The sequence below is a fragment of the Schistocerca gregaria genome, chromosome 2 (genome assembly GCF_023897955.1).
Source record: "Schistocerca gregaria isolate iqSchGreg1 chromosome 2, iqSchGreg1.2, whole genome shotgun sequence".
Taxonomy (NCBI): domain Eukaryota; kingdom Metazoa; phylum Arthropoda; class Insecta; order Orthoptera; family Acrididae; genus Schistocerca; species Schistocerca gregaria.
This window is the reverse complement of record NC_064921.1, coordinates 191396764-191413320: the sequence shown is the minus strand read 5'-3', so window position 1 is coordinate 191413320 and position 16557 is coordinate 191396764. Positions and strand designations below refer to the sequence as shown.

The 16557-nt window shown below is 41.8% G+C and overlaps 1 protein-coding gene across 2 annotated transcripts in view; it reads left to right on the top strand.

The window, feature by feature from the left end:
* The window catches only part of LOC126336659 (neither inactivation nor afterpotential protein C), a 340870-nt gene that overhangs the window by 292357 nt on the left and 31956 nt on the right, over nt 1–16557 (top strand). For both annotated transcript variants that reach the window (XM_050000600.1, XM_050000597.1), the window contains exons 23-24: nt 6925–7124; nt 15031–15116. In XM_050000600.1, the coding sequence (XP_049856557.1) occupies nt 6925–7124; nt 15031–15116 (286 nt within the window). The remainder of the gene's footprint in view (nt 1–6924; nt 7125–15030; nt 15117–16557) is intronic.

Here is a 16557-nt window from a genome sequence, read left to right as displayed (position 1 = left end):
TCGGCGGAAGGTGCACGTGCCCGTCGACCTGGGACCGGACCGCAGCGACGCACGGATGCACACTAAGACCGTAGGATCCTACGCAGTGCCGTAGGGGACCGCACCGCCACTTCCCAGCAAATTAGGGACACTGTTGCTCCTGGGGTATCGGCGAGGACCATTCGCAACCATCTCCATGAAGCTGGGCTACGGTCCCGCACACCGTTAGGCCGTCTTCCTCTCACGCACCAACATCATGCAGCCCGCCTCCAGTGGTGTCGCGACAGGCATGAATGGAGGGACGAATGGAGACGTGTCGTCTTCAGCGATGAGAGTCGTTTCTGCCTTGGTGCCAATGATGGTCGTATGCGTGTTTGGCGCCGTGCAGGTGAGCGCCACAATCAGGACTGCATACGACCGAGGCACACAGGGCCAACACCCGGCATCATGGTGTGGGAGGCGATCTCCTACACTGGCCGTACACCTCTGGTGATCGTCGAGGGGACACTGAATAGTGCACGGTACATCCAAACCGTCATCGAACCCATCGTTCTACCATTCCTAGACCGGCAAGGGAACTTGCTGTTCCAACAGGACAATGCACGTCTGCATGTATCCCGTGCCACCCAACGTGCTCTAGAATGTGTAAGTCAAGTACCCTGGCCAGCAAGATCTCCGGATCTGTCCCCCATTGAGCATGTTTGGGACTGGATGAAGCGTCGTCTCACGCGGTCTGCACTTCCAGCACGAACGCTGGTCCAACTGAGGCGCCAGGTGGAAATAGCATGGCAAGTCGTTCCACAGGACTACATCCAGCATCTCTACGATCGTCTCCATGGGAGAATAGCAGCCTGCATTGCTGCGAAAGGTGGATATACACTGTACTAGTGCCGACATTGTGCATGCTCTGTTGCCTGTGTCTATGTGCCTGTGGTTCTGTCAGTGTGATCATGTGATGTATCTGACCCCAGGAATGTGTCAATAAAGTTTCCCCTTCCTGGGACAATGAATTCACGGTGTTCTTATTTCAATTTCCAGGAGTGTATTTTAGTCAGTGTTTGACATTCATTAAATTTTCCAACTTTCCACAAGAATTAAAATGCAATATAGTGGCTGAGCATTGACACTAAGCACAGCCGTGCAGCTTACAGGCAGATGACCAAAATACTGTAGTATGTGTGTCCTGTATTATTATTATTATTATCAGTATTATCAAGCTGATGAATTTAGCAGCCAAACAAACTTCTGATGCTGCTCACCCTATATAGAATGCAATGTATGACTTGTCATCCACAAATGAAACTACACATTTCAATTTATCATTGCCATTTATAATTATCAGTTAAATGTTGTGGGGAAGCTCAAATGGAATACAAATACATTTAGATACAAGGAGACCACTCACCAAAAAGAAGAAGCATTTAGTTCTCGGTAGGCACACACAAAAAGTAGGAAACATGCTACCTTTTTCAGGCTAGAGTAAAATACATGCAGAAAAAACAGATGCATATGCACACCTATATCTCTACATGGTGCCAAATGGGAGTGTGCTCCCTGCCGCCATTGGATAAGCAGCTGCAGCGGCAAGTCGTATACTCCTAGCTCACTCATTTGTTACATAGTTTAATTCTTAATTTCTTTGTGTGTTTTTTGTACTTGCATTGTTTAATTCATAAATTTCGAGCATATTATAGTATTTTTGAGTTGTAGCATCACGTTTTAGTACCTGAATAGTGTATATTCGCGTAGTTGTTTGTCTTCTGTTTTTGTTTTGAACGGCCAGTGTCGGTTGGTCACAGCCAGTGTGCTCCCTGCCGCCATTGGATAAGCAGCTGCAGCAGCAAGTCGTATACTCCTAGCTCACTCATTTGTTACATAGTTTAATTCTTAATTTCTTTGTGTGTTTTTAATTCATAAATTTCGGTCATATTATAGTATTTGAGAGTTGTAGCATTGCGTTTTAGTACCTGAATAGTGTAAAATCGCGTAGTCTCCTTCCAGCGCCAAGCTGTGTCAGCAATGCGCAAGTAGCAGCATTACTGCATTTACTAGGCAATCTTGTATTTTAATAACCATTTAAATTTTGTGTCGATTTGTTTGTGATCTCTGTAGATTAATTCAGACCTTCTTTGCACAACAGTTTTTAGTATGACTAGGGACTGCAACTGCTGTGTTCGGATGCAGGCTGAGTTGGCATCCCTTCGCTCCCAGCTTCAGGCAGTGTTGGCTTCAGTCACACAGCTTGAGGCTGTTGCCAATGGGCATCACTGTGGGGGTCTGGATGGGGGTTTGTCGGGGACGGCCAGCTCATCCCATTCATCCCCCGATCGAACTACGGCTGTGGCTGCCCGGGATACTGCCCGCATTGAGGCTGATCCCTCACCTGTGGTAGAGTGGGAGGTCGTCTTTATGTGTGGCAGGGGATGAAAGACATTCTGCAGGGCTGAACGGAAGGCCTCTCCAGTTTGTCTGACAAACCGGTTTCAGGCTCTTACTCCGGCTGATACTGATCTTCGGCCAGAGATGGCTGCTTGTCCTGTTCCAGAGGTTGCCCCTCAGTCTGCAAGATCCGAAAAGGCGCAGAGGGTGGGCTTACTGGTAGTTGGGAGCTCCAACGTCAGGCGCGTAATGGGGCTCCTTAGGGATATGGCAGCAAGAGAGGGGAAGAAAACCAAAGTGCACTCTGTGTGCATACTGGGGGGAGTCATTCCAGATGTGGAAAGGGTCCTTCTGGATGCCATGAAGGGTACAGGGTGCACCCATCTGCAGGTGGTTGCTCATGTCGGCACCAATGATGTGTGTCACTATGGGTCGGAGGAAATCCTCTCTGGCTTCCGGCGGCTATCTGATTTGGTGAAGACTGCCAGTCTCGCTAGCGGGATGAAAGCAGAGCTCACCATCTGCAGCATCGTTGACAAGACTGACTGCAGACCTTTGGTACAGAGCCGAGTGGAGGGTCTGAATCAGAGGCTGAGATGGTTCTGCGACTGTGTGGGCTGCAGATTCCTTGACTTGCGCCTTAGGGTGGTGGGGTTTCGGGTTCCGCTGGATAGGTCCGGAGTCCACTACATGCAGCAAACGGCTACACGGGTAGCAGGGGTTGTGTGGCGTGGACTGGGCAGTTTTTTAGGTTAGATGGCCTCGGGCAAGTACAGAAAGGGCAACAGCCTCAAAGGGTGTGGGGCAAAGTCAGAACATGCGGAGACCAAGCAGCAATCGGTATTGTAATTGTAAACTGTCAAAGCTGCATTGGTAAAGTACTGGAACTTCAAGTGCTCATAGAAAGCACCGAAGCTGAAATCATTATAGGTACAGAAAGTTGGCTGAAGCCAGAGATAAATTCAGCTGAAATTTTTACAAAGGCACAGACGGTGTTTAGAAAGGATGGATTGCAAGCAACCGGTGGTGGCGTGTTTGTCGCTGTTAGTAGTAGTTTATCCAGTAGTGAAGTAGAAGTGGATAGTTCCTGTGAAATATTATGGGTGGAGGTTCACTCAACAACCGAGCTAAGCTGATAATTGGCTCCTTTTACTGACCTCCTGACTCAGCAGCATTAGTGGCAGAACAACTGAGAGAAAATTTGGAATACATTTCACATAAAATTTTCTCAGCATATTATAGTCTTAGGTGGAGATTTCAATTTACAAGATATAGACTGGGACACTCAGATGTTTAGGATGGGTGGTAGGGACAGAGCATAGAGTGACATTATACTGACTGCACTATCCGAAAATTACCTCAAGCAATTAAACAGAGAACCAACTCGTGGAGATAACATCTTAGACCTACTGATAACAAACAGACCCAAACTTTTCGATTCTGTAAGTGCAGAACAGGATATCAGTGATCATAAGGTCATTGCAGCATCCATGAATATGGAAGTTAATAGGAATATAAACAAATAGGGAGGAAGGTTTATCTGTTTAGCAAGAGTAATAGAAGGCAGATTTCAGACTACCTAACAGATCAAAATGAAAATTTCTGTTCTGACACTGACAATGTTGAGTGTTTATGGAAAAAGTTTAAGGCAATTGTAAAATGCGTTTTAGACAGGTACGTGCCAAGTAAAACTGTGAGGGATGGGAAAAACCCACCGTGGTTCAACAACCAAGTTAGAAACCTACTGTGAAAGCAAGGAGAGCTTCACTCCAAGTTTAAATGCAGCCAAAACCTCTCAGACAAACAGAACCTAAACAATGTCAAAGTTAGCGTAAGGAGGGCTATGCATGAATCGTTCAGTGAATTCGAAAGTACAATTCTATGTACCGACTTGACAGAAAATCCTAGGAAGTTCTGGTCTTACATTAAATCAGTAAGTGGCTCGAAACAGCATATCCAGACACTCTGGGACGATGATGGCATTGAAACAGAGTATGACACATGTAAAGGTGAAATACTAAACCCCTTTTTCCAAAGCTGTTTCACAGAGGAAGACTGCACTGCAGTTCCTTCTTTAAATCCTCGCACAAACAGAAAAATGGCTGACATCAAAATAAGTGTCCAAGGAATGGAAAAGCAACTGGAATCACTCAACACAGGAAAGTCCACTGGACCTGACGGGATACCAGTTTGATTCTACACAGAGTACGCGAAAGAACTTGCCCCCCTTCCAACAGCCATGTACCGCAAGTCTCTAGAGGAATGGAAGGTTCCAAATGATTGGAACAGAGCACAGGTAGTCCCAGTCTTCAAGAAGGGTCATCGAGCAGATGCGCAAAACTATAGACCTCTATCTCTGACGTCGATTTGTTGTAGAATTTTAGAACATGTGTTTTGTTCGCGTATCATGTCATTTTTGGAAACCCAGAATCTACTCTGTAGGAATCAACATGGATTCCGGAAACAGTGATCATGTGAGACCCAACTCGCTTTATTTGTTCATGAGACCCAGAAAATATTACATACAGGCTCCCAGGTAGATGCTATTTTCCCTGATTTCTGGAAGGTGTTCGATACAGTTCCGCACTGTCACCTGATAAACAAAGTAAGAGCCTACGGAAAATCAGACCAGCTGTGTGACTGGATTGAAGAGTTTTCAGCAAACAGAACACAGCATGTTGTTATCAATGGAGAGACGTCTACAGACGTTAAAGTAACCTCTGGCGTGCCACAGGGGAGTGTTATGGGACCATTGCTTTTCACAATGTATATAAATGACTTAGTAGATAATGTCGGAAGTTCCATGTGGCTTTTCGTGGATGATGCTGTAGTATACAGAGAAGTTGCAGCATTAGAAAATTGTAGCGAAATGCAGGAAGATCTGCAGTGGATAGGCACTTGGTGCAGGGAGTGGCAACTGTCCCTTAACATAGACAAATGTAATTTATTGCGAATACATAGAAAGAAGGATCCTTTATTGTATGATTATATGATAGCGGAACAAACACTGGTAGCAGTTACTTCTGTAAAATATCTGGGAGTATGCGTGTGAAATGATTTGAAGTGGAATGATCATATAAAATTAATTGTTGGTAATGAGGGTACCAGGTTGAGATTCATTGGGAGAGTCCTTAGAAAATGTAGTCCATCAACAAAGGAGGTGGCTTACAAAACACTCGTTCCACCTACACTTGAGTATTGCTCATCAGTGTGGGATCTGTACCAGATCGAGTTGACGGAGGAGATAGAGAAGATCCAAAGAAGAGTGGCGCATTTCGTCACACGGTTCTTTGGTAACCGTGATAGGGTTACGGAGATGTTTAGTAAACTCAAGTGGCAGACTCTGCAAGAGAGGCGCTCTGCATCGTGGTGTAGCTTGCTCTCCAGGTTTCGAGAGGCTGCGTTTCTGGATGAGGTATCGAATATATTGCTTCCCCCTACTTATACCTCCCGAGGAGATCATGAATGTAAAATTAGAGAGATTTGAGCGCGCACGGAGGCTTTCAGACAGTCGTTCTTCCCGCGAATCATACGCAACTGGAACAGAAAAGGGAGGTAATGACAGTGGCACGTAAAGTGCCCTCCGTCACACACCGTTGGGTGGCTTGCAGAGTATAAATGTAGATGTAGACTATGCCAGTGCTGCATTTTGGCATGTGGATTAGATTTTGGAGTGGATTGTGTAGGATGTGATGGTTAATTGGAGAGAGAAGTGATAGACAAAGAGAGGGATTAAGGGTGGGTGGCTAGTAGCTTGGTGGGAGGTGGCCAGCCAGATTGCCAGATAGTAAACTTGGGAGGGAAGGGTGGCAAATGCAAGGGCAAGAGACATGATGCATGGTTGCCAGGGCAGTAGGGGGTGGTGCACACTGAAGATGATGTGGAGACATGAATTTGGAGCATGTGACAGGATGGAGGAAGGAGAAACTGTTGGGCGGAGGATGTGATGACAGTATGTTACAGGAGATTGAGCCCTGGGCATCCTCTGCTGCCATAATTATGCTGGCCTCAATCTCCAGTAGCCTACTGTCCCTAAAAACTTCACCCAGCAGTTTTTCTTTCCTGTGACCTACCACCCTCCCCAATTTATGTCCCCACATCACCTTCAGCATACACTGCACTACACAGGCTCCAGAAACCATGCATCCTACACCTAACCCATGTACTTGGCATCCCTCCCTCCTACATTCCTAACTGGCAAACTCACTTCTCCCTTCTAGCCACTAGTCACTCATCCCAGTCCCTCTTCCTGTCCCCCATCTCTTTCTCCCTCTACTCACCCCATCCAGCACAGCTCCCACCACAACCTTGTCCACCTGCCAAAATGCAGCATTGGCACTGCTCATCTAGCCAGCACCATGTATGGACAGTCATGTATGTGTGTGTGTGTGTGTGTGTGTGTGTGTGTGTGTGTGTGTGTGTGTGAGTGTGTGTGTGTAGATTTCCCTAAAAGATATCAAGTTTCTTCCTTTTTGTGTGTGCCTATCGAACAATTATTGGTTACTAGTTTTCCCCCTTCCTTGAGCCTATGAAATTGTCTTTAAGAAAGATTTTTTTTTCTTTAAGGTCCACCTGTACAATCAAAATGCAATGAGTACAATTGCCAACACAGCACTGTCTGTGCAACTGAATCATATAGATCCAGGAAGCAGAGCAACTATTGAACTTGGCAAACCTCAGCCTACTGTATGGAAACTGCCTTTCCGTCTGGCTGATCTCAATTTCTTTGATACATCATTCATGTGTGATCCAGCTGCCCCAATGAGGTATGTAAATTATCAGTAGTTAGATGCAGGAGTTGCTGTAGTCCTGTTTGTGGTACAAAATCAGTTAATGATTTAAGTGCAACAACCACTACTAACTTCGAAATTTGAATAACATGTGGTATAATGAGGGCTTGGTAAAAAGTAATGCATCCAAATTTTTTATGTGTATTTCGGAAGAACACACTTCAAATCCCTGTAGAGACATCTCATTTAAGCTTTAGACATATTTTTCAAAATAACTCAACTGAATACTAGGATGCTTGTGTTTAAAGAGACCATGGCTCATGGCCTGTCTCATCCATCTCCAGTTCACTTTCTGCTCCTTCTTTAATAACAATGTTGGTTTTGTGTGTTTTAAGCCCTAAACTTTCTTCTTTGAATATGTGACATAATGGATGAAGGGGAACTGGTAGGTGGAGGATATGAGGACAGTGAGTCATAGGAGATTGAGTCTTGGACATCCTTTGCTGCCATAATTCTCCTAGCCCCAGTCTCCAGTAATCCACTGCCTCCACACTCTCCTCCCAACAGTTTCCCCTTCCTCTGCCCTGTTAGCACTTCCAATTTATGTTTCCTTGTCACCTTCAGTATGTGCTGCACTCCACTGGCTTTGGCAACTGTGTGTCATATGCCTAGCCCATGTACCTGCCACCCCTCCGTCCAGCATTTCTAGCCAGCAAAGTGACTATCTCTCTCCTAGTGGCTCGCCACTGACCTCCAGTCCCTCTCTCTGCCTCCCACCTCTCTGTCCCGCTATCCACCCTACCCACCACAAACCCCACCACAACCTAGCCCACCTGGCAAAATCAGCACTGTCCAGTATCATGTAAGCTTTTTAAATAAAACAAGTCTTATTAACATTCTACATCTTCATGCTTTGTGTCTTCACATCTGCAGCCATCTGCCACTAGCAGGCTCCAAACGGCAACGTGTAACATGGTGGTGTATAACATAGTTATGTTGGTGCATGAGAAACAGAAGGCTGTAATCTAGTTTCAAATTCAAAGCATTCATCCTCACATCGAGTCAGCATTACAGTGTCAGACCACACATGACTGCTGTGAAATCTGCAGCAATCCAACATTGTGGGTTCACTGTCATCAATTATCTTTCGTACAGTCCCAACTTAGTCTCATCCAATTTTCATCTGTTTCCAAAACTTAAAGAACACCTCTGATGACTTCACTTTGATAGAGATGAAGTATTGCAGACAGAGGTGAGGCTTGTGGCTCTGTCAACAAAGTCAAACATTCTACAGTGACAGTATCAACAAACTGGTCTCTCAGAGGCTGAAATGTGTTGAGAAATAAATATGTGGACGTGAAGATTAAAGATGTGAAATGCTAATAATGTTCATTTTATTTAAAAAGCTTAAGACTCTTCACATAAAAAAATTCAGAAGCATTATGTTTTAGTATGCCCTCACAATACTGTCGAATTTTCTTCAGTGACAAATCAATTAAGTTGAAACTCTTTTTCTACAAAAAAAATTAAATTGTTCAAAAGACATGTAAGATCCAAGCTGCTAAATAATTATACTTAATGACCAACTTATGCATGTTCTTTTCTTTTGTACTCACATTTCTAGCACAAGAAATTTTTATTAACATTGTCAGTGTACATGGAATGCACACTCAGCTATCAAAATCAATTTTCTATGTGTATAATTTAAAAACCTCAATTAGTAAATAATGTCTATCATTTCTTTAATACGTTTGCCCTCATTCACTTTGCTGCATGGACTTTTCAGATATATGTGTATATGTGTGTGGGAAAGTGTGAAGAGGGAGGGTGTTCTTCAGCTGTACAAACACAATTTCTTTGGCTGAAGACAGAAACCAGAAAAATTACATGCATTGCATGCACAGAATAATATTAACCACGTGCCAAATAACTAAATACATTAACAACATCTTCCCTTTATATCAAATTACATCATCTTACCATTAAAACATAAGTACAGCATTTATTTGAAAGACAAACTGTTGATGGCAGTAAATTATAAATAAAAACAATCTTTTCAAAGAAGGAAGATTAAGGCTTAAAACACTCAACTCCAACATTGTTATTAAAGAAGGAGTACAAAGTGAACTGGAGTTGGAAAAGACAGGACTTCATCCATGGTCTCTCTAAAATCAAGCATCACAACATTCAGCTGATGTTATTTAGAAAAGCTGTCTAAAATTTAAATTAAGATCTCTCAACAGGGATTTGAAATTATTCTTACCAAATACAAATCCAATTGCTTAATTGCTATGCTACTTCACTTAAGATACATGACTGATTAAGTGTATGTATAGCAAATGTAAAGTGTATGTATAGCAAATCTGGAATAACAATTTGATAAGGAACTCATCTAACAAAATGAGAACCAAGTGGAGAGCTGTAAGGAAGGAAACTTGTATAGAAAAGAAAGAATGTTCCATTAACACAAGAAAGCTCAAAAGTCACAGACCCAAAAGCTGCCATGACAAAATTCAATGACTATTTCAGTTCACTAGCTGACGACCTCATTCTAGTACATTCTAAAAGACCAGTCCCAAGTTTCTCCAGCAAATCAGTGATTGTGGATGACTCTATGTATGTTTATGAAACAAATCCCAATGATATTATAAGTGAAATTACATCATTAAGCAATAAATGTCAAGTGGCCTTGTTGAAGTACCTGATTTCATATTAAAAGCATGTGCTCATCACATAGAAAAACTGTTGGCACAAATTTTCAAACTCTCTCTAGAAACTGGTGTCTTTTCAGATGTTCTCAAAATAGCAAAAGTTTCACTGCTGCTAAAAAAGGGTTCTTCTGATTAAATATCGAACTTCCAATCTGTATCACAGCTAAATTCCTTCTCAAAAATTCTAGAAAAGCTCTTTTATGACAGTATTTTAGTTTCATAAATAAATATTCACCTCTTACTGTACAACAACATGGCCTTAGAAAGTCTAAATCTAGACAGACAGCAATTTTTTAATTCTTAGACTGTGCTTCAAAATACCTTAACCAACATAAATTAGCTGCAGGTACTTTTCTAAACCCGTCAAAAGCCTTCAATGCCCTAAATCACAACAGTCTGCTTTGAAAATCAGAAAGATGAGGAATAAGAGGTATAGCACATAGCTCATTGTGTTCATGCATAAAAAATTGCAGGAAGAAGGTATTACTTCAGTACAAATTCAACACTAAGAACAACACAAGAAACAACTCCTTCCTTTCTAGTGAAGTACCAATAAAATATGGTGTACTGCACTGCTCAATCTTAGGTCCACTGCTCTTCTTGATCTACACTCCTGGAAATTGAAATAAGAACACCGTGAATTCATTGTCCCAGGAAGGGGAAACTTTATTGACACATTCCTGGGGTCAGATACATCACATGATCACACTGACAGAACCGCAGGCACATAGACACAGGCAACAGAGCATGCACAATGTCGACACTAGTACAGTGTATATCCACCTTTTGCAGCAATGCAGGCTGCTATTCTCCCATGGAGACGATCGTAGAGATGCTGGATGTAGTCCTGTGGAACGGCTTGCCATGCCATTTCCACCTGGCGCCTCAGTTGGACCAGCGTTCGTGCTGGACGTGCAGACCGCATGAGACGACGCTTCATCCAGTCCCAAACATGCTCAACGGGGGACAGATCCGGAGATCTTGCTGGCCAGGGTACTTGACTTACACCTTCTAGAGCACGTTGGGTGGCACGGGATACATGCGGACGTGCATTGTCCTGTTGGAACAGCAAGTTCCCTTGCCGGTCTAGGAATGGTAAAACGATGGGTTCGATGACGGTTTGGATGTACCGGGCACTATTCAGTGTCCCCTCGACGATCACCAGAGGTGTACGGCCAGTGTAGGAGATCGCTCCCCACACCATGATGCCGGGTGTTGGCCCTGTGTGCCTCAGTCGTATGCAGTCCTGATTGTGGCGCTCACCTGCACGGCGCCAAACACGCATATGACCATCATTGGCACCAAGGCAGAAGCGACTCTCATCGCTGAAGACGACACGTCTCCATTCGTCCCTCCATTCACGCCTGTCGCGACACCACTGGAGGCGGGCTGCACGATGCTGGGGCGTGAGTGGAAGATGGCCTAACGGTGTGTGGGACCGTAGCCCAGCTTCATGGAGACGGCTGTGAATGGTCCTCGCCGATACCCCAGGAGCAACAGTGTCCCTAATTTGCTGGGAAGTGGCGGTGCGGTCCCCTATGGCACTGCGTAGGATCCTACGGTCTTGGTGTGCATCCGTGCGTCGCTGCGGTCTGGTCCCAGGTCGACGGGCACGTGCACCTTCCGCCGACCACTGGCGACAACATCGATGTACTGTGGAGACCTCACGCCCCACGTGTTGAGCAATTCGGCGGTACGTCCACCCGGCCTCCCGCATGCCCACTATACGCCCTCGCTCAAAGTCCGTCAACTGCACATACGGTTCACGTCCACGCTGTCGCGGCATGCTACCAGTGTTAAAGACTGCGATGGAGCTCCATATGCCACGGCAAACTGGCTGACACTGACGGCGGCGGTGCACAAATGCTGCGCAGCTAGTGCCATTCGACGGCTAACACCGCGGTTCCTGGTGTGTCCGCTGTGCCGTGCGTGTGATCATTGCTTGTACAGCCCTCTCGCAGTGTCCGAAGCAAGTATGGTGGGTCTGACACACCGGTGTCAATGTGTTCTTTCTTCCATTTCCAGGAGTGTATGTGGATGATTTTGTTGAATATCTGGTCCCCAAAAAACTACCTTATTTGCCAATGACACTAGCAAATTTGCTTACTGAATCTGGCCCAGAAGCCTTGCAGTCAACAGCAGGAAGTTCTATGAAAAGACTTCCTGAGTGGTTCACAAGAAAGAAACTCATTTTAAATATTGAAAAACTGTGTGTCTCAAGTTTATTTCCTCCGTTGAACCAAATGTCTACTCAAGCACAATTAAAAAATTAGCCCCTATAAAATGTAAGTGTCACAAAATTTTTGGGTTTGTGGGTTCAGAAAGACTTAAACTGGGACACACACATAAATAACTTGTCTAGGAAACTCTCATCTGTGTGCTATGGTCCAAGAACATTAAAGTCTACAACAAGCAAAACAACAGTACTGCAGGGATATTATTTACATTTCCACTCACTCGTTCGATAAGGGGCATTTTCCAGGGACACTCACCACACAACTTAAAGGTTTTAGAACACAAAAAAAGAGTTCTAAGAATAATTTGTGACCTTAAAAAAAAGGAAGCCCTGTAAATCTCATTTTACTGAGCTTGTTAAACCAAACGTTCCAAGCTTGTTCATTTATGAAACTATTTTGTTCACTAGAGTCTATCTCTTGAAAACAGGCAAACTACTACAAAACAAAAATGTACGCAACTACTGTACCAGAAGAATATGTACATAATTTTAATTTGCTACTAGTTGCTAAGATTATGTTTAACTTCAACTTTTCTTTGACTTGTCCATTATCAATTGTACAATTTGTGCTCCACAATATAACTGGGCCAGTCAAAAATCAGTGAATCCAATCAATAAAAATACCAAAGCACTGAGGAACAAGAAAAGGTGTTTGAAGTTCTCACAGACAGTAGACACTACGATAATATCAAAGCAGGCAATTCAGTTGAGTCTGGATCTGCACGAACCCTACGGTCACAAGTTATAATCCTGCCTCGGGCATGGATGTGTATGATGTCCTTAGGTTAGTTAGGTTTAAGTAGTTTTAAGTTCTAGGGGAGTGATGACCACAGCAGTTAAGTCCCATAGTGCTCAGAGCCATTTGAACCAATTCAGTTGAAGAGGAATGGACATTTCTAAAACAGAACAAGATGGTCAGAAAAATATATGCACAAGTAAGAGAACTGCAAAGAAACCTTGGCTAACAGAAGAAACACTTCAACTGACTGGTGAAAGATGGGAGCACAAACATGTTCAGGAAAAAGACAGAATACACAAATACTAAACAAATACTAAACATTTAGAAATGAAAACAGTAGAAAGTGCAGCAAAGATAAAGTGAAATGACTGTAGGAAGAAATGTGAAGAAATCAAAAGAAATGATTGTCAGTAGGACAGATTCATAATATGGAAAAATCAAAGAAACCATTCATGAAATTAAAACCAAAGGTGTTAACATTGAGAGGGCAGATGGAATTTCACAGTTGAATGCAAAGGAGCAAATGGATGCATGGAAATAATATACTGAAGTCCTCTACAAGGGGGAGGAGCAGCCTGCTGATCTGGTAGAAGAAGAAATTGTACTTGATTTGAGGACATAGGGGATCCAATAATACAGTCAGAGTTTGAAAGAGCTTTGGAAGGCGTGCAGTCAAATAAGCAGAATTCATAGGTCACAGCCCTTTGGAATTTCTACAATCATTGGAGAAAGCTGTAACCAGAGGACTATTGAAGTCAATATGTAGAACCATTGAAACTGGAGACATACCATCAGATTTTCAGAAAAATATCATCCATATAGTCTGAAAGATAGTAAAGGCAGGTAAATGTGAGAAATAGAACACCATCAATTTAGCAGCTCATATCTCCAAGGTGCTGACAAGAATGATACACACAAGAAAGGAAAAGAAAACTGATGATTTGTTGGATGACTATCAGTTTGGTTTTAGGGAAGGTAAGGCACAAGGTAGTCAGTTATGCTGCTGAACTTGACAATGTGAGCTAAACTTGCAAAAAATCAAGACACACTTGTAGGATTTGTCAACCTAGAAAAAGTGTTTGACAACATAAAATGGTGCAAGGCGTTTGAAATACTCAGAAAAATTAGTATAAGTTCTAGAGAGGTGGGTAATGTACAACAAGAGGAGGGAACAACAAGAAGGGAGATCAAGAACAAAGTACTCAGATTAAAATGGGTGTAACACAGGGATACAGTCTTTCCCCCCAATTGTTTGATCTCTACATTAAAAAAGTAATGACAGAAATAAAAGAAAGTTTCAGGAGTGGGATTAAAATTCAAAGTAAAAGGATATCAATAAAGATTTACTGGTGGCATTGCTTTCTCAATGAAATTAAGGAAAAGTTACAGGAACTGAATGGAATAAAATATCTAATGGGGACAGAATGTGTATCAAGAATAAATAAAAAAGAGATGAAATTAATGTAAAGTGTCAGAAATGAGATTAGCAAACTTAACATCAAAATTGCAGACCACCAGGTAACAAAATAGATGAAAGTGAAGCATTTTTTCTATCTTGGAAGTAAAATTTCACATGATGATTGTAGCAAGCACTCTATCTTTTTCTTAATATTGTTGATATGCCAACTCAGAAAACCCATTCTTTTATATGTGTTCTTGTTTCTTGAAATTTCTAATGCAAATTTTAGTTTGAAACTGATACAAATTTTTATGGTTATTTATTAAGAACAAATAATATGTTCTATTTCATATTAACAGTCTTAAACAAAAATTCTGTACTCAAACAATTTATGTATGCATTGTCATGGCTGGCAGAAGTTTATAAATATGTCATAACATTCTTAGACATACAGAGTGATAGGAATATTCCTTTGGAATGAAAAGAAATTGAAGGTAGATTCAAGTGCTATTCAAAGAACATTATAAAGGTTATTCGGATTGATCTCTAATTATGAACAGAACAGTTAAACTGATTTGGCCCTTGGGTTACAATTCACATAACTTAATATCAGCCATGGCAAAAATCACATTAAAGAAACAAGCTTCCTTTGCTGATAAAAATACAAGTTGCAATAACTGCAAAGCAAGCTAACTATATTTCCTTCTGCTTTGTTCTTTCATTAGAATAAATAGTAACTAATACACAATATGAATAATATATAATATACTACATCATGCAATTTATTGCATAAATTTTGCAGTATCATTGGTCAATTATGCTCACTGATGATTAATAAGATTGATTTTCCTTCCCAGAGAAGATCTGTTTGATGATGACCAGGAATCATGGGATGAACCCCTCCGAAGAGATTTTCTGATGTATGGCAAAAAGCATGTCAGAGGTATGATTTTAAAAAAGCCATGATAAAGAATTACAGAATTGTATAAGTTATTTGAAATAACACAGCTCCCTACATTCCTTTATTTTTCTTGTTTAATGCACTTGCAATTTCTATTTCTTACAAGAACAGTATATATATTCCAATGTCACAAATCACAACATAATTATAATGAGGTATCACTAACAAACATCATTCAATTTTTTAAAACTTGTTTATTTATCATGTTTGTGGGATCACATTAGCCAAAGTTATTCAGTCATGGAACAAGCCAGAACATAGATCACAGAGTGCTGATTACAAAATTTATAAACAAAAGAATCAAACAATTAACAAATATAAAAAAGTATGAGAGAGCATATGAAAAAGTAACAAATTACAGAAAAAGTTCCCAGCTACTCGGAGGAAAACTTGTACAGAATAGGAGTAGTCTATCACATGGAAATCTGTCAGCCTGGATTTGAATACTTGGGGTTTATCACTTAGTTTTTTCAGTTCTGTTGGAAACCTACAGAAAATGAAACATGCTGAATAGTGCATATCTTTCTGCACAGTGTTTAAGAAAGTGTTGTCTCAGTGTATATCATTTTTCTGTCTAGTGTTCACTGAACAAATATTACAGTTTCTTCTGAATGAGTCACTATTGCCAGCAACAAATCCCACGAGGAACAGATGTACAGGGATGACTGAGTTAGAATTCAAAGACATAAGAACAATAATCCATATGAAGTTTGGCACTGTAGATTAATCTGACCTTGATCAGTGAACAGTTCTGCCAAAAATATAACACCTTATGAGATATTAATAATATTATGAAAAGGATAGACTGCTGTTCACGATAAAGATGACTCACTGAGTTGTAGACAAGTACAATGAAAAGACCGTTACACAGTGAGCTTTCAGCCAAAAACTTTCTCAGAAATAAACAAACACATTGACACAAGGAAGCACACATCATGTACAAATGACTGCTACATCTGGCCACTGTGGCCATAGTGGCTGGAGATAGTGGTTATCTGTGCATGAGATGTGCCTGCTTGTGTTGTGTGTGTGTGTGTGTGTGTGTGTGTGTGTGTGTGTGTGTGTGTGTGTGTGTATTACAAACAGTTTCTGTGTTAAGCCTGTCTGCAACTTAACACGTCATCTTCACAGTGACTAGCAATCTATTCTTTTCATAATGTTGTTGATATTCCAATACAGTCACTGTAAAGAAACTTCTCATTAAACAGAGGTTACTGCGTAATAGGTGTAAAACAAATCATAGGGCTATATATTGTGAGACACTGAATAATGAAATGGATTTCGCTGTCAAGTGAGCAATGCATGAAGCCTTCAATGACTATTGTAGTAGAATACTGTCAAATGATCTTTCACAGCATCCATAGAAACTCTGTTTGTATGTAAAGGCTGCTAAGCATCAAAGTTAATGTCCAATACCTAGCGA